The following is a 21,524-nucleotide window of genomic DNA, read 5'->3' as shown; positions in this document are numbered from 1 at the left end:
TCTGGGTCAGAGCTAGTTAACAGATTTGTCTTTCAGCCACGCTCCTCCATTTACAAAGGAAAAACTACAGCGTGGCAGTCTGGAACCAGGTCGCTGCAGTGCTGGAAAAGTGCAAAGTCCTCTAAAGGGGGAACATAGGCAAGCCCAGACAGCGACACTGACATCCAAGTACTGTTGCGTCTGAACAGAGGGCCATTATTGTGGAAGGTCACAGTAATATAACCTCAAACAGAGCCCCTGAATTTTGCAGGAGGAGCCATTTGTTAATAGCTTGTGGAGCCAGGAGTGTCATCATGTGAGTTTAACGTCTACCCTTCACACTGAATTAACAACTGAAGCTTATGTTAGGACATCTGGCTAACATTTCCATTTTAACATCCATAAACTATTTCATCATAACAGTCATCTTAAATTTTTTTTAAGCATGTTATGGCTAGTTTTATGTGCCATTTCTCAGATAAACAGTTGTAGAAACATTAAGTCAGTGGAATTACTCATGGGTGTGTGCAAAATGTAATTAGTGCTTAAGAAAAAAAGACCAAGACCACCCGATGGACGGTGCAGCAAAGACAAATTTATTAAGTAGAAATCTTAATACAGTAATGATAGCACTGCAGAAAATGACAACCCCCTCCATTAAAACATTGGGTGGCCACAGTGAAAAACATTTCTGTACTGCTGGCTAAAAACCTTGCGAGTCTGAGACGAGGAGGCACTTAAACTGTTGTGTCCATGATTGTGGAAAATGACATCAATCTGCTCTACTCAAAAACATTTCCAGACGTAATACACTCAAAAAAAATTTCATTAGCAACAGGAAAGTTACTGAAAACTGGACAGAAAACTGAATTAGTAGGGAGCACCTGTCTCTACTCCAGTGTACTGCCAGCATTATCATGAGAGGGACTTAATTAGAGAATTAATTATCTGTCCATTTATTCTTATTCTCCAATTATATTGGCAGGGCTGCTGACTAATCTCCTGCTTGGTCAGTGAGTTCATTAGGAGGTGGTTCAGTCCGGTGATGAGTAGGTTCACAGACCTTTAACATTTATCTCAAACCGGACTTGCTGTTAAATTCATCGTGGTTAACTCTATTCAGTGTTCAGAGGTGTAGTTACAGCTGGCTCGACGTCTCGTCTACAGCTTGGCTTTGCCCGGCTGCAGCTGCAGGCTTTGGAGCTTCATGGCCAGTCCCATGTTTCCTGTGATCTTCAGCTTGCCCTGGAAAAATGCCTGTGAATCAGAAAGGGTGAAAAAAAACGTCATCCAGACAGTTCTGAATCTGAAGTACGGGTCCGGCATGTGTCGGAGAGAACTACATGCTGCTGGTTTTAAGAGTTACCGTGAGAGATTAACTCATCCCAGGGAAAGTGGGGCATTGGCAACAACAGCTTATAAATGTCAGGAAACTGCATGGCACACAGACACAGAGGGGGTAGAGTTGGAGAAATGAATGTTTGCTGACTGGAGTGCAAAAAAAAACCAAACAAAACAGAAATTAATAGGTAAAATGAGACAAGGAGGTAGTAATTTGCCCCCTTTGAGTGAGCAGGGATTCTGAGAATACTCGCTCAGTTCTCAGAAGGAGAATAAAAGCTTTCTCGTGTGGGTTTAGGACAAAAATGGAAGGACTGAAATGATCAGTTTTGCCTTTGTATTAAAAACATCATGCAAAAAGTCAACCGGTCCAAATTTTTCAATGATGGGGGATAAAGCAGCGGAAAAACTCCTGACTTTGTTCTTGGAGCATGCACAGCTATCCTTCACAGCACAGTGACAATTTTCTGGGGATTCCTCATCTGTGTCCTCACTGTTAATGGCCATGGGCTGGTGGCGGTACAAATGACCTTGGTGGGTCTCGTTTGCTGCTTTTGTCCATAACCTCATTTTTATGTTGAGGTTATTATACTTCAGTATTTTTCATTAGTTTTATATATAATATATAAATATTTTCCTTGTATATCATGTTTTTTATTTTTGGTTTCAATTCAGTTTAGGTTCAGTTGGTTTCAACAGTGGGTTTGCTTGTTTTAGTTATTATTGTTTAAAAATGTTTAGTTTTAGTGTAAGTTTTATTAGTTTCAGTATCAGTTTTCTTTTTTAAAATTAAAATATGACGGGAGGGGTATTAGTCAGTATAGTATAGTATAATTAGAAAGTATAGGTATTACAATACAGACAGAGTGACATCACGTCTTAATAAACATATGCACCAATGCCTCCTCATGCTTGACAAATTTGACCAGATATATGAAGACTAAAAATAAAAACATTTTATTTTAGTTCCTCACAGAAGAATTGTGCAATTACTGCAAAATAAATATTTGATATAAGTTTATCACTCCAATTAAAATTATATTGACCCTCGCCCTACATATTTGATACTCATCTCTAAAGAAATGGCTAGTGTCCAAAACAACAATTCCTTTTTTACACACAGATCACATTTTGTGTTCCAAAGTCAGGCATGAAATAAATCTCCCTCACTTAATTGTTATGTCTCTCTCCTGTTTCAGTGCATACAGGAAAACTGCGTTATGTTTTCACCCTACACAGCGACTTTATGGCGTCTTGTCTGAGGGCGGTGAATTGGCACAATCAGCAAATAATGAGGCAGTGTAGGGTTTCCTCTTAGTTTCACCCAGGCGCTAACAAAAATATCCAGTTAGCACCACGTCCAATTGGCAAGGAAAACATTTTAGGAGAAGCTTTGGACAGGGCACACAGGCTGAGCCAGGGTGAAATACACATGCCACTACACAACTCAGTACGCTAATGTTATACTTAAGCCATATACACTACCGTTCAAAAGTTTGGGGTCACTTAGAAATGTCCTTATTTTTGAAAGAAAAGCATTGTTTTTTTCAATGAAGATAACATTAAATTAATCAGAAATACAGTCTAGACATTGTTAATGTGGTAAATGACTATTCTAGCTGGAAACGGCTGATTTTTAATGGAATATCTACATAGGTGTACAGAGGCCCATTTCCAGCAACCATCACTCCTGTGTTCTAATGGTACATTGTGTTAGCTAATCGTGTTAAAAGGCTAATTGATGATTACAAAACCCTTCTGCAATTATGTTAGCACAGCTGAAAACTGTTGTGCTGATTAGAGAAGTTATAAAACTGGCCTTCCTTTGAGCTTGTTGAGTATCTGGAGCATCAGCATTTGTGGGTTCGAGTATACTCTCAAAACTCGACAGTCTATTCTTGTTCTGAGAAATGAAGGCTATTCCATGCGAGAAATTGCCAAGACACTGAAGGTTTCCTACAACGGTGTGTACTACTCCCTTCAGAGAACAGCACAAACGGGCTCTAACCAGAATAGAAAGAGAAGTGGGAGGCCCCGGTGCACAACTAAGCAAGAGGACAAGTACATTAGAGTCTCTAGTTTGAGAAATAGACGCCTCACAGGTCCTCAACTGGCAGCTTCATTAAATGGTACCCACAAAATGCCAGTCTCAACGTCCACAGTGAAGAGGCGACTCCGGGATGCTGGCCTTCTAGGCAGAGTGGCAAAGAAAAAGCCATATCTGAGACTGGCCAATAAAAGGAAAAGATTAAGATGGGCAAAAGAACACAGACATTGGACAGAGGAAGATTGGAAAAAAGTGTTATGGACAGACAAATCTAAGTTTGAGGTGTTTGGATCACACAGAAGAACATTTGTGAGACGCAGAACAAGTGAACAGATGCTGAAGGAGTGCCTGACGCCATCTGTCAAGCATGGTGGAGGTAATGTGATGGTCTGGGGCTGCTTTGGTGCTGGTACAGTGGGAGATTTGTACAAGGTAAAAGGGATTTTGAATAAGGAAGGCTATCACTCCATTTTGCAACACTATGCCATACCCTGTGGACAGCGCTTGATTGGAGCCAATTTCCTCCTACAACAGGACAATGACCCAAAGCACACCTCCAAACTATGCAAGAACTATTTAGGGAAGAAGAGTGGCCAGCGCAGTCACCAGATCTCAACCCTATTGAGCTGTTGTGGGAGCAGCTTGACCGTATGGTGCGTAAGAAGTGCCCATCAAGCCAACCCAACTTGTGGGAGGTGCTTCAGGAAGCGTGGGGCGAAATTTCTTCAAATTATTATTTCAAATAAAAATCATTATTTCTAACCTCGTCAATGTCTTGACTATATTTTCTATTCATTTTGCAACTCATTTGATGACTAAAAGTGTGAGTTTTCATGGAAAACATGAAATTGTCTGGGTGACCCCAAACTTTTGAACGGTGGTGTAAAAACACAAGAAAGAACAATAGCAGGTATGTTAGTAAAGGCCTAGGCCTTATACATGGTTTTAAAGTCACACTGTATATACATATGAATTTTAAAGTAATTTTTATAAAAAATATGTTTTGTCATATTCACTGAACCTTTCACTATACCCTGACAGTAGTACATGAGACAGATAATCTGTGAAATAACCAGGTCCCTCTGATTCATTCTAGTGTTCCTAATGGCATATGCAAGCATCAAATGGGCGAAAAGAACGAATCAGAGCCGAGAAAGACAGTTGATTGTTGAGTGACATTCTCAGAGAGGTGGAGCTAGAGCCCCATGTGAAGAGCTAGATCCTTGCTGCAGCGGCCATGGGTTAGAGCCCTTTACTGCGTGTCATCCCCTCTCTCTCTACCCACCTTTCCTGTCTATCTTCAGCTGTCAAATCCAAAGTGTCTTTCTAGCTTTCTCCGCTCTGATTGGTTGTGATTGTTCAGGCCGGTGCATTCTTGCAAATTCCACTACGATTATGATTATCTGTCTCATGTACTACTGTCTTAATTTACAGAAACTTGACTTCCTATCGCAATGTCAAAAACTTAACTATAATGATGCCGTGCAATAAACTATAGTATACAGAAATTTTTATACAGTAATCAAAATAATTAATTTACAGTGCACTAGATTTTTTTTTCCCTCAGTGTTAGATATTTGTCCTCAACTATGACCACACATAATAGGTATGGAACATAAAACAGAAAAAAAAAAACAGAAAATGTAAAACACTAATGACATCATCAAAATGTCAACAACATTCCATATATAAAAAATAAAAAATAATATACCTTTTATTATTTGATGAAAGCATACAGGAAATCTTTAAGTGATTAATCAGTACGAAATGTTGATGAATGAGGGCCTAAATGCACCAGTGTAACCCAGCAACTCCCCCACACCACCACCACCAGCCCACCCCTCTCCATGGAGTCAGCCATGTTGAACTGCCATGTTTCTACAGTAGCCCTAGATCTGCAATTACACTGCTAGATGCCTTTAAATGATAGGTTCACATTTTCTATGTCCTAAAACACACTCAAATGCCCACATGAAGGTTGAAGCTATTTCTGGTCTCCATAATTGTTCTGAGAATTGAGATGGTGAGAGTGTCCAGAGTCTTCTTTCAGTGTAAAAATATCATAAATCTGTATTTCAATCTGTCGTGCGCTTGTAGATCCTGCTTTTTCTTATCTTTCCGACAATCATAAGAAATATACTATTCCCTCCTCCGGTTCAGTCCAGCACACTATACTCAACTCCTACAACAGTTTACGTGTACATTATCTTCCAAACTTAATCTCTTTTGTGCATTTCTTCCTTGTTACGTTACGCCCCTTCCACTGCAGCTCAGCAAGAAAACAACTGTCCAGAGTAACACAGAGGGAACTAAAAACTTAGGAAGATATACACTAGCTTTGATAAACTCAGAATGAATTTCATTAAACAACCTTGGTCATAAATGCAGCCCAATATGTTGCAGTCATGGGTAAAAATGATGGTTTAACAATAGTGAACATGTTCAACAGAAATGAATCAACAATACAGGAATGGCTATATGATTTAACTTGTAATTTACAATATCAACAGTAAAGTCAGTAAAAAGATTTTAAAGGCAAGTTCCCCCTCCGCTAAAGAGGAGGAGCTGATTTGGAATCATTTGGAGTATGTGAAGAGCCTGGCCAGCCAGCGTTTCTTCTTTTTTGGCTTTTTCTCCATGTTGCTCTCCCTCTCAGACCACTCCATCTGCTTCTCCTTCATCATTTTCTGGAGCCTTTCAATGGCTTTCTGGTGAGTGGTCCTCTCGTCCTGCCACAGTTTCAGATGGACCTGTAGCTGCTCCTCTGCTTTCTTCTGGGCTGCTGCTGCTTCATTGTTCACCCCTGACTGTGTTTTGCCCATTTCATGTCCTGTTGATCTTGTCTGACCTGCAGCTCTGAATCTCTGTAAATGCTGATCAGAAGAACCGATCAGCTGAAGCATGTATTTTATTCCATGATGAAGTTATTCAGTCTTTGACACAAACAGATTTACTTGGGTGTGCCACCGGTAGTGTCAGGGTACAGTCAAGGGCTCATTTTAATATTTTGCAGAGAAACAGAGAGAGAGGCATTATCTGGTGGATGTTTTATAAGCAGGCAAATCAACAGTTTTGTTTCTGATCGGCGACGTCATTAACAAGCCACCTCGTGAATGTGCTGTTCTGACCATGGGATGGTGGGTTAAAACATTCCAAATGTGAGTTGTGTTTGTTTACTCTTTACCCACTGCTGACCAAAAACCTGGAAGTGCTGTTAAGCTCCAAGCTGCTCCCAAGAACCAACAACAGGCTGTGGTTTAGGTTGTGTCATGGTGAACATGTTGCCTGTCAGTGTCAATCTTCAGTGGCTTGATAGCCTTCCTCATCAAAGTCACTTGTTCCCGCTGCAGTTTCACACCGAGTTCTATGGTGCCCTTTTGCAAAGTCCAGACCTTCTCGTGCTGCTCTTGTTCAGCTTCCTCATCCACAACACTGGACTGGAGTCTGGCCGTGCACTTCTCAAAATCTTCATGAGCCTTCTGAAGCTGGGTTTTATCCATCATGGCAGTGAAACTGCGGACTTAATTTTCCATTTGTGTCAGAGAATGTGAGTTCAAACTCACACATTCAAACACTGGTTTTCAGTTTACACTTTCTATATGAGGGTCAATCCTTATGACAAGTCTGTGTAATCATACTTTTTGCATTTTCAGCTTACAATTCAAATATATTATATGACTGTACATTATATTTAACATTGAATGCCAAATATTTCAGTTTAAAAATGATAATCAGATACGAGCCACACACAGAGCTGTATCTGTATGAGTGCAAGTTTACCTTTACCTTTATCTTTATATATTTTAGTCTAATCAATCTCTGGCTACCTGCCCAACACTACGGCTCTCAACAAGTATTCTAAATTCGACTATATATTTAAAACTACAAAAGGAAACATATTTAATTGACTGAGAGAGAGAGAAGCCATTGCTACCTGTTGAGCTAAAGTACTGTAGCTAGCAGAACTGAATAGCATATAAACAACTGTGGGATTATTAGAGCTGAAAAAGTGCACGTTTAAATGTATAGCATCATGTGGTGATAAGTATTCGGCTGATTAATCGGGCCAATTATTTAGCATTTTGAGATAATCAACACCAGCCTATGTCTGTGCTCACGAGGCCGTTAAACAATCAATGTAACATCTAACAGGCGATGGTAGCCCCCCCTTGGTTTTGAGCCCTGTACTGTAACTCTCATACATCCTGTTGTAAATATATGTGTGAGTTTCCTACAGGACAGAACAGAATTATGCGGGACTTTTCTTTGTTTTGATATCGGCATTATATAACGGCCATCAGCAGCCCTGCTCTTTAAATATTGGCAGTGTTCTGTACAAGTAAAGTAAGTACGTAAAATATGAACTGCTTCTAATATTATTTGTTTGTGCTTAATAATTTCACTGTTAAGAGTTTATACTAGCTGCATTCTAAAAAGGTAATTTTAGTTTGAAAAAAATCTAAATGATAGTTCTTTTTGGTGGCAGCCTTGGCATCTTTCAACTGCAGTGAATGACTGTTTGACCACATAAGTTAAAATAGGACCAGAAGCTTTTGTAGGTTGGTACTAAAACCCTCTTCTAGATGAGCAAGAGGAGGGTCAAATATTCTGTTAAAAAGTGCTTTTTAACAACACTGTGATTGCATAATGTAGCTCCCTATGTAAGGAAAGTACCTAAAAAAAGACATAAGACGTAAATATTGCAGGATTTCGTCCATTTAGAACAATCATAGGCCTATAATAGCCAACACTTAAACAGCAATGAAAGATCTAAATACATAACTGTGATGACGACCTAAACACGTGTGAGAGGGTTGAAAACAGAGAATGATTCTGATGGAAACGGCACACTGCGCAACGAGGCTACCAGCGGCTACGTCTCCTAATTGTTCTGATTCTTCAGCTGACAGTGCTATCAGCAGCCGGCGGGAGAGGAGGGACGCTCCGTGCTGCCCCCGCTGCGGCACAGCACACAGTTTGCTTACTTATTCAGAGATTATAAATTTAACACCACACTTCCTTGGGTCCCCAGAAATACACTAACAAGTGTGAAGTTGATCGGATGAACAGCGAAACACACACACACACACACACACACACACACACACACACACACACACACACACACACACACACACACACACACACACACACACACACACTGACTAAAATCACTTACTGAAACTCCTTTTTACTGACTTGCCTTGGCTTGACATTATGTCGTCTTTTTACTTTGTTATACCTATTTTAATTTTTTTAATTTTTTAATTTGATTTTCTATTTTCATGGCTTTTATTCTGCTCTTATTGTTGTATTTTGATACTTATTACTTTTATGTTTAATTATATTGGGTGTATCACAGCTATTATTCTTGCTTGTCTGTCAAAGCACTTTGTAAACTAGGGGCCCTTTTTCCCCTCTTTTGGGTGGCTCTGAGTAAGGAGAGGAGGAACAATTACAGCAACCAGAAACTGTTCCAATGCAGCAAACCTATCCTTAAAGGCAAAGTGAGTAAAACACAAAATGCATCAATATTGTACATGCACAAGCTGCTCTGGCAGTAACAGATGTGGTGTGTAAAGATAACAGAGAGAAGTAAAGAGCTGCAAGCAAGACATTCAGGCTGTGCAATCACAGGACACTGGCACTCTAGCTAGAATGGCAGCAGACACTGAGGGTAAGACAGGCCTAACTCAAATACTCCCACAGACTTTTGACTGGAGAAAAAAGGAAAGATTCTCTGATACAGAATCACTGTCACTATCAATAGATCGAATACTCACAGTCTGTGGGTTCATCTTCCCCGTCATCAAGGCCAACAAGTCTGTATCCGACATGGAAATTGTGCAATCTGCTTTCTTAGCTGCAGGGCAGAGATACAGGAGCTGAGCTTATTTCAGAAACAGGAACAAACAACTCCATTTATTCAGTGACTTACAGGTATTTGAAGGTACTAAGGCAAAGAAAAATGACCTAACTACGTCACACACAGATGAGGCAGAAATGCAGTGTGTGCAGTCCTTGAACTTTAAACTGCATTTTCAACCATAGTTGAATATTAACATGATTACATGTCACTATAGGTTTCCACTGTCTATATAGCACTGTATACACTGTATATGGGCGACTGTGACTTAGAGGCAGAGCGGGTCGTTCCTTAATCAAAAGGTTGTGGGTTCAAACCCCGGCTCCTGGTGCCACATGTCGAAGTATCCTTGAGCAAGATACTGAACCCCGAATTGCTCCCGATGCCGAGCATCGGTGTGTGAATGTGTATGAATGTTAGTTTCTGTTCGATGGACTTTGCCATCACTGAGTGAATGTGTGTGAAAGGGTGAATGTGGCACGTAGTGTAAAAGCGCTTTGAGTCGGAAGACTAGAAAGGCGCCTAGAAAGGCGCTATACAAGTACAGGTCCATTTACCATTTACCATTTACATGGCTGTATACAGCAGTCTTACCCGTGTCATTGTGAACACAGCCACTGCCATTCTTCACATCCACAAACCATGTTGCCTCCTGTCCATTTGGGCCATCCTTGACTTTGAAGGCAAACACTCCCCCGATCTTTTTCACAAACTGCTCCCCTTCCTGTTCAAAGGACACAGAGATTTTACATACAGTGTAAACCAGGGGTCTCCAGCCTTTATAAGAGTGAGAGCCAACTACCCACCCCACCTTTAAAACGCTCTTCCTCAGGCTACATTGACAAGTGTTTACGGAGATCACTCTACAGCTGAAAATACATCAAATAACAAAAGGCAAGGAATATGACCCTAAATCTGCCTAAAAAAAACTGGCATCTGAACAGAAAAACCCAATTCCCTCTCAATACTGAACTAATATGGGAATACAAAAGTGGGACAACAGACTCTCTTCCTAAAGATAAGCTCTGCATACAAAATTTTAAATCTGTTTGTCTGATCAGTCGCCTGTGATATTATACTAAACCACGTCTCTCCTGTTGCCATTTTCTCATTGATGACAAATCCCAGTCATTACATAGACAGCACTGGTGGCGAGCTTGAGAGGAATCTGGTATGATTGAGGTCACATAAAAGGTAACTGCTTGAAAAAACACTTTAGTTTTGGGGGAAACCATTAGTCTAAATGAGTCAACATAAGCTTGAAATGAATTCTGGGCTATGAAATGATCCAAAAGTGAGGCTCAAATAGCGGTATGGCACAGACGCAGAAACACTGTATATGAGCTGGATTTTTAAAGAACCACTGGAATAGAAGGCTCAGAGAATGCAGAAGAAAGAAAGAAAGTAAAAACTGAGAGTAAAACGTCACAGGTCTGAAATAAGCAACCCTGTCCCCTATTGTGAGTCATGTAATCACCTCCTGAAGCTTCTTGTTGATTTCCTGGAACACAGCATGTGCCTTGAACCCCTCCAATCCATCACTCGCACTGGTGTGCACGGCTTGGATCCTTGAGATGGCGAAGGCATGAGAACAAGAAAGGTCAGTGATAAAAGAAAGTGTTGAGAGCGCAGAAAAGTACACAGCTCTTTTGCACAGATCTCACCAGTGTGTGTCCGCTCTCATCAGTTCAATAATAGAACATCAATACCAGCCACTAAAGCCTCCACCTCCATCACCACTTTCACAAACACACTGTGGATCATCATCACCACTGTGGATCATCATCACCACTGTGGATCATCACCACTGTGGATCATCACCACCACTGTGGATCATCATCACCACTGTGGATCATCACCACTGTGGATCATCATCACCACTGTGGATCATCACCACTGTGGCCTCCACATTTAACAGCTTCACTGCCTCTTTGTGAACATCAGAACAATGACTTCCAGCTACATCCAGGACGTCTCCATCTTTAAGCACAACACAGTGGCACAACACCGATACAACCCGCTGGTGAGCATAGCACTTCATTTCCAAGACTGTACTATCAACAGTTTAACAGAAACAGTTAAACATACATAACCAGCTGAGTGCTCATTGAGAGCTAACCGAGGGAGGGTGAGCGCTGGCTGAAGCCGTGTGAGGCTCGAGTGAAGCGGCTTCAACGTACGTTACCGTAAGGTAGCTGTTTGTGTGACACCTCGCTGCTAACGAGCTGGAAACGTTAACCGGGAGCTCCGACGGTGACCTCAATGACTTATTCAGAAACATGTCACTTCACTAGCTAACGTGTCACCACTCTACCGTACAGTGCTTAGTATTCTTACCTCGGTGTCTGGATTTGAGGCATTGTGCAGTACCGTTCCCGTTCCCGTTACCGTTCAGTGAACAGAACAAACAGACGCACTGATTCAGCTGGAGCTTCGCCTGATGTTAGCTAACTGCACTTCCTGGTTTCTTCCCGGATCTTCAGACTCGACGTGTCGATGTCAGATAGCCGAGAGTGGACAAAAATACTCACTATTAGCACTAGTAAGGAAACTCCAAGTTCTCCTTTTAAAGGGTCGTTTTGTTTGTTATAGCCCATTCACTACCACTCACATTTATTACACAATTCACAAAAACACTATATATATATATAACTGTATATGTATATTTGTAAAGAGTTACTATATCATTACCACAAAAATCAATATTACTATGGTTTTCTATGTTTAAAACAACAACAAACAAAAAAAACAAAAAACAAATATATATATATACATATATATATATATATATATATATATATATAGGTTTCCATTTATCTCTGTATGGTATCTGTAAAATCAATGAGTAAACCTGGTAAACACCAACACTACAGTGCTGTATTTTTATTTTTAATTTTTGTAAAATCGTTTTTAAATAGTTAAATAGGGAATGAGACTCAACAATCAACTATCTTTTTCAGCTCTGATTGGTTGTTCTTGTTCAGGCCCAGTAGATTTTTATGATTAGGAGCACTAGGAGGAACCAGAGGAACCAGAGGAACCAGAGGAACTCACAGATTATCTGTACTACAGTCAGGTTATTGTGAAAATCTGAACAAATATGACAAAAATATTTTATAAAAGTTACCTGCTGCAGCTTTAAACTGCATTACCATACAATTATAATGTAACCCCGATAAATAATAACTTCGACCTGATGTTGACTGTGAGGCATTACATACTGTACTCGAAGTAAGTTTTAAGAGTCTGATTTTCATACTGTGCAGAAATGAAATGAAACCATTAGTCTGTATCTGTAGAATAAATTCATCTAAAAAGCATACATTCAACAATTGTACTGAAGGAGCTTAAACCTGCAAACACACTGTTATTGTCCTTAAAGAGGCAGGAGAGTTGCTGATTTAATGTCTTTTCTCATTTCACTGCCAAACAGGTGAATTCTTTTTGTGGAAATTAAGCATAAAATGCTTCCTATTCACTCTAGTATATATGCTATTTTACCCACTGCTATATGGTATAGCTAGGCCCTGTCCAAAGATATTTAAAGGTACTGTTTTTTCTACCTTTTAGAGAGTGCTGTAATATAGGGTTTTTATCCATCATTTGAGCAGGTTTGATGCAGGCCTGTCTTATCACATCAATTATTACCACAATGTTCCTATTATGTTCTGTAGAATCATTATGAATGATGCCGAATAAAAGCCTGTTTTACCAGGGAGCGGAGGAGAATCATCATTGTCAGCTACAACTGTGAGAAGAAGATTGATTTGGTTGCCTTAGAGGTGTCATTCTATTTGAAACACACACACAGACTGAATGTCTTGCCAAAGTCTCGGCTGCTGTACCTTTCATTCAAAAGTGATATGTACTCACTGAGAAATATGTTGGTGTTAGAGAACGACATATGCACACATGTCAACATGTGCATTCAGCCACTCAGTACTAGTTTAACGTTACATAGTGACATGTGCATTGTTGGGAGTAACTGCTGGATATCATACAATCAGACAGCCAGATAGAAGACCATTTAAAGCAGCAGAATGCTGTTGGATATATACTGGGGGCTATGCAAAGAGGGCAGGTCAGCAGATGACACTGCATCTTATAAACACAGCATAAGCGGAAGCAAACATCAGAAAATCTCATCAGTCTAATGGAAGCAGTGAACTATCACCCTCAATGCTTTTGTAGAGCAGGGAGGCTGGTGGGTGAGTGCCAGAGGTTGGTGAGTGGGGGAGGGCTCCAGGCCAAGCACCCAACTGACTGAGCTGGCCTGATCACTCTGTCATCCATTACAAATGATAGGCTTCCAATGCCAGGCCATTGGAAGACAGGCTGTTATAAGATTCTGCCTGGTCTTGTTTTTCTGCGTGGGGTTTTAGCTCAGAGCACAATGATAAACTGAAGGCCTAAGCAGCATTCAATCAGGAAAACACTGCACTCTGCTGGCCAGGAAACCACATAACATGTTGGAATGGATGGTTCACAGAAAGCGGACCTAGAGTTTACTTTTTCTGCACAGTGCACCAACAGATGTGCTCAAATGTAAGGTTTGAGGATGTAAATGTGCTTTTTTAATGTTAGACTTTACACGTGCTATATATAATGATGGTAATGCTTACACTAAGGTTAGACTCTAAAGTTTGAAATGCTTAAAATTGTGTTGTTTCTTTATTATCATGAACATTTGAGATGTTCAAAAATCAAATAACAGTTTGTCAGTTGATAATAAGTAGCCTATGTAATAAAAAAAATGCATGTATTGAATGTTTTAATATGAACACATAATATAAACCCCTATTTTGGATAAGGATCTCTTGAAATATAAGATATGTAATGAATAATATGATATATAGTCAATTACATATAAGTGCTCTCTGGTGGACCATCTATGTAATTGTGACAATGCTTCTAAATAACCTCAAACATATATTTGGCATTTCCATACTCCACACTACTTCTTATAATATTAATATATTAGTCATAAGGTAATATTGGCCAATATATCAGCCTGGCTGATTCATGGATTGGGCTCTATTTTATTTTATTGTATTGTATTTATTTGTTTATTTACGTTTACTTTTCTTCATCTTACAAATAATTCTATACAATGATCTGTGAAGTGAGGATGTATAAAACTAGATAATACTGTAATGTCATGATGTAAAGACATATTATTATATATATATATATATATATATAATTATCTGCTGTGGACTGTACTCGCTGCTCGGCTAACTACGGAAGAAGTCGTTTAAGTCACGTGACAGGTTTTGCCGGTTAAACTTCCTGTTGTCAATTCAGTTGTTAATTGTTTGTTTTTGCTGAAACCTATCCTTTAACTGTTTTTTTTACAACAGGTCGGGGGTGCATCTTCATGCCAGGCACATATTTTCGCTGGCTAAACGAACCACAAGAGTCAAACTGACTCGGAAACAAACCCGTCAGCTAACGTTAGTGGAAGCATAACCAGCTGGTTGTTAGTTGTTGCTAACGTTAGCTAGCTACCGTATGTACCGAGGGTGACAGCTGTGACACGGATGTGACTTTAGGTTTTACTTTTCTTCCATCAGCTAGAACCGGCGAGCTTCACCCCGAGGAAACCCCAGCAGGTCTGCTCGCACCATGGCCAGTCTGCTCTCAGCACAATGCGTCTCCTCTCTGAGGAAAGCTGGAAACCGAATCCTCTTCAGGACCGCAGCTGTGGGCGTCGAGAGGAGAAACTACAGCAGCAACAGAGGCTCTGCTGAGTATCTGCACCTCAGTGTTGTACCGTCGATGCATTACCAGAAGAGTTTACCCAGGTAAGGAGATGAAGGTGAAATTGGTCATGCACAGTTTCTCACTTTACACGAACATAATGGTTTTAATTGAATATAACTTCGGGTTCATATGAATCGAACGTACCCTGCGAATAGCAGGAGGGTGCAGCAAGGTGTTCTAAGTTAGAGAAGGTGACCTACTAAGCTCTGATGAATGTAGGTGAAAGTGCACAATTGATTTGAGATCGATGACCACTAGGGGGCGGTGACATGTACGGTGTCTGGCGTCTAACGTTTCCTGGACTGTTGAGAGGCTAAACTGTCTCTTTGATTATTGCTTTTTGATTTGTTTTAGGCTACCAGTACCTCAACTGGAGGATACTGTCAGGAGGTATTTAGCTGCCCAGAAGCCTCTGTTGGACGATGAGCAGTTCAGGTAAGGGTTGACAATGAAAACAATCTTTTATTTCATTATGAGCTAGTTCAGTGGCTCCCAACCTTTTCCCCTTTTCTATCAACCCCTGACTGACATAATACATCATATTAAAAACTGTACAATGGATGAATTTTCATCAGATTATTTCCTGTTTACAGAGCTTTTTTTTATACAATTCTGTCTGTATTATGTTTTTTCAGTATTTAATAGGCTACGTTCAGTGTTTTCTTGTCCCTGATGCTTGGCCTTTGTTCTATTAGACAGTTTACATTTCTTCTTCTTCACAGAAGTGAACCAAATGCTGAGATACAGGCCTGCTGTGTATATTTTCATGTAATTTTCTTAAATGCTTTAAAATCAACTGTGGTAGTTAATTATCAATACCAACTATTCAAATGTTACCTGCTAAAATCTTTATTGTGTGTCCTTAGAACAACAGAGAAACTCGCGCAGGATTTCCAGAATGGTGTGGGGAAACAGCTGCATGAGGAACTGGTGGCTCAGGACAAAAACAACAAGCACACAAGCTACATCTCAGGTGAATGTGCCCTTCTGACCATTACCAACCTGAAATTGAGCCTCTCAGATGCATACAGTCACTGCTGAATCCGGCTGAATAACCGCTTTTCTTCCAGGACCATGGTTTGACATGTATCTGTCTGCACGCGACTCTGTGGTGCTGAACTTCAACCCCTTCATGTCCTTCAATCCTGACCCAAAGACCGAGTACAATGACCAGCTGGTGCGGGCGACCAATGTGGTGTGTTCAGCAGTGCGCTTCATGAAAACACTGCGAGCTGGAATACTTGAGCCAGAGGTCTTCCACCTCAACCCGGCAAAGAGCGACACAGACGGCTTCAAGAAGTTCATCCGCTGGGTCCCGTCCTCCCTGTCTTGGTATGGGGCTTACATGGTGAATGCGTACCCCCTGGACATGTCTCAGTACTTTCGCCTCTTCAACTCAACTCGGATTCCCAAGCGTGGGCGAGACGAGCTCTTCACTGATGAGAAAGGGCGACACTTGCTGGTTATGAGGAAAGGCAACATGTATGTGTTTGACATTGTAGACAGGGATGGGAATTTGGTGAAGCCTGCAGAGATCCAGTCCCACCTGAAGTACATTTTGTCCGATCCGACACCTGCGCCTGCCTTTCCTCTCGGGGTCCTGACCAGTGAGAACAGAGACGTGTGGGCCGGGCTGAGGGACAAGCTGATAGCTGCTGGAAACGCAGAGGATTTACGGGTTGTTGACAGCGCCCTTTTCTGCCTCTGCCTGGACGATGAAAGCATGAAGGACCATATTCACATCTCCCACAACATGCTGCACGGCGACGGCTGCAACCGGTGGTACGACAAGTCCTTCAGCGTCATTCTGGCCAAAGATGGACAGGCGGCCATCAATTTTGAGCACTCCTGGGGTGACGGCGTGGCTGTGCTTCGCTTCCAGAATGAGATCTTCAAAGACACAACGGAGCAGCCGCTGGTACACCCGGGCTCCGCTGCTGCTGCTGTGGATTCAGCCTCTGCTGTGCGCAGGCTGCAGTTCAACCTGGATGGCGAGCTGGAGACTGGCATCCAAAAGGCCAAGGAGAACTTTGATTCAGCCGTGTCGAAACTCACCATTGATGCCATGGAATTCAAGAAAGGTGGGAAAGAACAGTTGAAGAAGAGTAGGTTGAGTCCAGATGCGATAGCCCAGCTGGCTTTTCAAATGGGCTTCCTGAGGCAGTATGGACAGACGGTGGCCACGTACGAGTCCTGCAGCACTGCGGCGTTCAAGCATGGCCGGACGGAGACCATCCGCCCTGCCACCATACACACAAAACGATGTTCACACGCCTTTGTCTGCCAGCCCGGCCAACACAGTGTGGAGCAACTGAAGGCCATGCTCAGTGAATGCTCTAAATATCACGGGCAGCTCACCAAGGAAGCAGCTATGGGTGTGTATGAGACATTTCTACATGTCTTTGATATAATTCCAATTAGTGATACCATGAAATATTCAAACTACTGTCACAGTGTGAAGTGTGATTTCAGACATAACTGGGCTCAAACACACATGATACCCATTGGTCTTTGTACTAACAACTTTCATTTCTTTCTCCAGGCCAAGGTTTTGACCGTCACCTGTTTGCCCTGCGATACCTGGCCAATTCAAAGGGCCAGGCTCTGCACAGCCTGTACACAGACCCAGCTTACACTGCCATCAACCACAACATCCTCTCCACCAGCACCCTCACCAGTCCAGCCGTGAGCCTGGGTGGCTTTGCCCCAGTTGTGCCCGATGGGTTCGGTGTCGGCTACGGCGTCCACGACGACTGGATCGGCTGCAACGTGTCCAGCTACCCGGCTCGCAACGTCCACGAATTCCTGCAGTGTGTCCACAAGTCTTTAGAGGACATTTTTACTGTCCTGGAAGGAAAGCCACTCAGCTAAGAAACAAGTGTCTGTGATTACCAAAGAGGAAAAAACTGACTGCATAACGGTGAAGGTGTGGTCATCATTCTCAGCTCCCAAACTGTTCTGGGCAAACATGCAGAAAGTGAGATGAATAATATATTTTATAGCCCTCAAAAGAAACATGGAGAATCACAGGGATTAGATATAATTATTTTTCGGAATTAAATGGTTAGGAATATGGGTTTGGATATTGTTGTCTGTTTGACTGCAGACTAAAGTCATAACATTTATTGTATAATGAAAACCACATCGGACATCAGATATAGAAATATGTTTAGTGTTCCACTTTATCTGATTCAGTCCACTGACTTTGCAAGACAGTCTGTTTTACAGCCATGTCCATTGTACAGTTTGCTGTAGAAGTTTAAGCAGTGGTTTTAGAATTACATAATACAGGGACAGCTATGATTGGGAGTGCTGGTCATATTATTTATGCAGTACAGATTAAAGACAGAGTATGGAGTCCTCTGTGAGACTCCAGAGATTCTGTGCCTTACCAAAATGTGAATTTTACTGAACATTTGCTGATTGTCACTGTTATAACTTCACTAATAATGATCAGTTTGTCATTTACAGCCTTATTGATGTGTTCAAAAGCCTTTTGAAATAAAACTTAATTTAATTGCATTAATTTTCCATAATTTCCTGTGTGTAGCAGGAACATCTTCCCATTTCTATACCCTGGAATATAATATAGAACAGGCTATAAATTAAATTAATATAAATCAACTTAGTGTTGACACCAGGAAAGAACTTTACACGGGCACGGACAAAAGTTTCTCACCCTTTATTTAAAATAAAAAACAGTTCCACCAAAAAGCAAATGTACAAATGCGGTAGTACAACAACAGAAACATTAGCTAAATCAATTAAAACGAGCAAAATCCACATTTAGATAGGCTTGATCTTGAAGTGTAGGCCGATCAGACTGAAGACGAGACATTTCAGATCCTGCACCAGGTAGTAGAACACGCGAAGACCTTCAGGGTCCCTGAAATAGTGCAATTTTAAAAGTTAAGTCCTTTTGTCAGTGACAAATATACAGCGTCTACCTTCCCAATTCCTGGGAAAAGTACTCACTTTGACTGGTTGACATCAATCAAGGAGCCAATTTTGGAAGTTGTGAATGAAATGTGCTCGTCTCCAATGACGATCTCCAGTTCCTGTGAAAACGAGGACAAAAATAAGTAAGATATTTTTAGGGATTCAAAAATGTTTACGGTCATCGATGCAGAGTTGATTTACCACAGTGCCAGAGACAATGGCAATATCTGTGACGTGTCAGACTCCATGTGATCAACAATGGAAAAGATGTCGACCAAAGCAATCAGAACTGGAGCCACAAACCTGTCTGCCAACTCTGTCAGGAGGCGGCCACAGTGCATCATCTTCCTTGGTGATCTCACTGTCATCAATGATCCTTTTCAGCTCCTCCATCACGCTTTTGTGTACGTATGCCTGGGTTGGTGCACACAAGACAGACGGACCAGGTTAAACTTTGTAAATGTTTAGAGCTGTGACATATTTATAACTATAAATATAACGATACTATGTGAGGACCTGTAGATCTCAGATGTTGCTCATCTTAATATTAGGGCTGCACAATTAACTGAAAAATAATACAATTTGTAATAAGGCCAAGTGAAATATCCAAATTGCAGAAGCTGCATTGTTTGATAAAGGTAAACTGTGTGACAAACAGCATTATAATGAAGTACTGTAGAGCTGCAGAGGTGCACTGACCTACAAATATTGTTTTCCAGATGGAAGAAAACATGTTTGTTTGGTACAGACCCCAATAAATGTCCCATCATCCTCAGTAGTATTTTTCAATAAAAATAAAAATGATGACACAAAAACAATCATTGCCAATAATGGGGAATCATACTGCAATCTTAATATCAGTCAAAATAATCCATATCGAGCATCCCTAATTTTGATATTAAGTAGGGCTGCACTTTATGGATTTCTTCCAGCCGAACCAATAACTACCTGCTTCTCATGGCTGATACCGATAAAATAACAGATAATTACACATTTTTGTATTGTAAAGTTAAGTTCACAGCCTGTAGTTTACAAACCTGAGGGTAAGATAGGCTGACATGTAGTGAGCAAAGACGGATGATTTAATATTCCATAGCTCTGATCTAACCAAATCTAACTGACATCACTGTTAACAAACAAGACTTCTGACTCTTCAAATGTTCATTTTTTAATGGCAACGTTCATCAAAAAACTTCACAAACGGACAAACGACATAAAGCCTATCAATCGCACGTGATTTAATTATCCTGATAATTCATTATAATATTAATTACCCATTATTGGCCGATAATTTATCTGCCCTGATAATTATCACGCATCCCTGATCATAATATGAACGTGATGTTATGTACTGTGCTGTAATTAAGAAGGAATCCCTCTACTTGTCTGACCACCACTTTCTAGCCTGACTACAACATCCACCCTTAGTGTACATAAGGGGTGTAAGGAAATATCGCTATGTATATTTTGGTGCTTAAACCCCCCCAACTGTTAGATAGCAGTGTTGTAAACTGAGAGCTATGATGTTGTAATGATGTTACAGGTACTGTGCTGAACACAAAGGAGGATCCCACTGTTCTGGTTTCATTACAAAAGGTAAGCTCAGTTTTTATGCATAATGGTGGTTTGTTTTTTTATACCATGATAGTAGTCCTTAGGTTCTTTTTTCTTAAGTGCAATATATCACAACATACAGAACCGTAACCCCTGAACCCCAGAATACACAGTCCTAGTTTACAGACAGTACTTCAGGTCAACAGTCAAAGCATTGCCATGGTCCTATCATTAATAATTTGGGGTTTAGTCTGAGATATGCAACAATAGTGAGAACACACTTAAAGCTGAACCGAGATTACCCAACAGCATGCAGTGCCCATGGTTCCGTTTAAGACTACAGATAACGACAATAACGTGATTTTAACGACCGGTTACCTCTTTCCTGATCATGACGTCATTCTTGTAGTTGCTGTTGTTCGCGTACCTCAGTTTACCTGCAAGAGAATATTCAGCAGCACGAATGAGAGACAATGGATCACTTTTAACAGAACGCATACGAGTTTGTTACCGTCCCTACAGGCCACATGGCGCCTAAACGCGTGTACGATATTACCTAAAACAGCCCTTCATTTATAATAACTACAATTTGCGACATTAACTCAGCATAAACATGAACTAGTATAGTTTAAGATACAGTGGAAACCAAACAGACATTTTGGCGCTCGCAACTCGAGTAACTTGAGTCCGCTGCGGCCTAGCTAGTGCCGGGTGGCTAGCGACGTTAGCACAGACGCAGGAAAGCTAACACGTCTGTATTACCGCCAAACTCAACTTACCGTCAGGTCTGAATTCAAACTCCAGGAACTCGTGTCCAAACTTTCCCTTGTGCCCGACATAATATCTCAAATAGAAGTCGCTTGTTGACATATTTGCTCTCCAGAAAGTACTCTTTCTGGTGAAGTCTGCGGAACAAAACTTAGCAACAGCAGCCTGGAGCCTCGCCGCTCATGTACGCATGCGTGAAAGGTCACTTGGTTTGTGACATCCGTTCCCTGAAGTTTGTCTTTCAGGAAGTTGATCCTGCAGTTCATC

General features: G+C 41.0%; 3 protein-coding genes across 4 annotated transcripts; 1 reads left to right on the top strand and 2 right to left on the bottom strand.

The window, feature by feature from the left end:
• Positions 1-554: 554 nt before the first annotated feature.
• Positions 555-11,761, bottom strand: scp2b (sterol carrier protein 2b). The gene is made up of 5 exons (XM_051376814.1): positions 11,571-11,761; positions 10,711-10,801; positions 9,828-9,957; positions 9,151-9,230; positions 555-1,236 (listed from the first exon to the last, which is right to left on the bottom strand). Exons 1-5 carry the CDS (start codon positions 11,591-11,593, stop codon positions 1,141-1,143), a joined length of 420 nt encoding a protein of 139 aa, XP_051232774.1. The 5' UTR covers positions 11,594-11,761; the 3' UTR covers positions 555-1,140.
• Positions 11,762-14,437: 2,676 nt separating this feature from the next.
• On the top strand, positions 14,438-18,518 carry cpt2 (carnitine palmitoyltransferase 2). 2 transcript variants are annotated; one of them, XM_051376028.1, is made up of 6 exons: positions 14,486-14,686; positions 14,807-15,037; positions 15,351-15,431; positions 15,863-15,969; positions 16,067-17,371; positions 17,539-18,518. In XM_051376028.1, exons 2-6 carry the CDS (start codon positions 14,859-14,861, stop codon positions 17,865-17,867), a joined length of 2,001 nt encoding a protein of 666 aa, XP_051231988.1. In that variant the 5' UTR covers positions 14,486-14,686; positions 14,807-14,858; the 3' UTR covers positions 17,868-18,518. The 2 variants fall into 2 exon arrangements, with proteins under 2 accessions (XP_051231990.1, XP_051231988.1); XM_051376030.1 differs by having other exon boundaries at positions 14,438-15,037.
• A 145-nt stretch (positions 18,519-18,663) lies between these two features.
• magoh (mago homolog, exon junction complex subunit) lies at positions 18,664-21,465 on the bottom strand. Its single transcript, XM_051376034.1, has 5 exons — positions 21,269-21,465; positions 20,868-20,926; positions 19,239-19,349; positions 18,972-19,054; positions 18,664-18,882 (listed from the first exon to the last, which is right to left on the bottom strand). Exons 1-5 carry the CDS (start codon positions 21,357-21,359, stop codon positions 18,783-18,785), a joined length of 444 nt encoding a protein of 147 aa, XP_051231994.1. The 5' UTR covers positions 21,360-21,465; the 3' UTR covers positions 18,664-18,782.
• Positions 21,466-21,524: the final 59 nt, after the last annotated feature.

The sequence above is a fragment of the Dicentrarchus labrax genome, unplaced genomic scaffold (genome assembly GCF_905237075.1).
Source record: "Dicentrarchus labrax unplaced genomic scaffold, dlabrax2021, whole genome shotgun sequence".
In the NCBI taxonomy this organism is placed as follows: Eukaryota; Metazoa; Chordata; class Actinopteri; family Moronidae; genus Dicentrarchus; species Dicentrarchus labrax.
Note: the sequence above shows the minus strand (reverse complement) of the source record. Positions and strands in the feature narration are given on the sequence as shown.

Excerpts from the sequence above, each read along its gene's own strand:
- scp2b (XM_051376814.1), bottom strand. The coding sequence starts at position 11,593 with ATGCCTCAAATCCAGACACCGAG. Across the intron at positions 10,802-11,570 it reads CCTCAAATCCAGACACCGAG|GATCCAAGCCGTGCACACCA; the intron begins GTAAGAATACTA and ends CGCCATCTCAAG. Across the intron at positions 9,958-10,710 it reads TCAACAAGAAGCTTCAGGAG|GAAGGGGAGCAGTTTGTGAA; the intron begins GTGATTACATGA and ends TCCTTTGAACAG.
- cpt2 (XM_051376030.1), top strand. The coding sequence starts at position 14,859 with ATGGCCAGTCTGCTCTCAGCACAATGCGTCTCCTCTCTGAGGAAAGCT. Across the intron at positions 15,432-15,862 it reads TTGGACGATGAGCAGTTCAG|AACAACAGAGAAACTCGCGC; the intron begins GTAAGGGTTGAC and ends GTGTGTCCTTAG. Across the intron at positions 15,970-16,066 it reads GCACACAAGCTACATCTCAG|GACCATGGTTTGACATGTAT; the intron begins GTGAATGTGCCC and ends CTTTTCTTCCAG.
- magoh (XM_051376034.1), bottom strand. The coding sequence starts at position 21,359 with ATGTCAACAAGCGACTTCTATTTGAGATATTATGTCGGGCACAAGGGA. Across the intron at positions 20,927-21,268 it reads GTTTGAATTCAGACCTGACG|GTAAACTGAGGTACGCGAAC; the intron begins GTAAGTTGAGTT and ends ATTCTCTTGCAG. Across the intron at positions 19,055-19,238 it reads CTGACAGAGTTGGCAGACAG|GAACTGGAGATCGTCATTGG; the intron begins GTTTGTGGCTCC and ends TCGTTTTCACAG.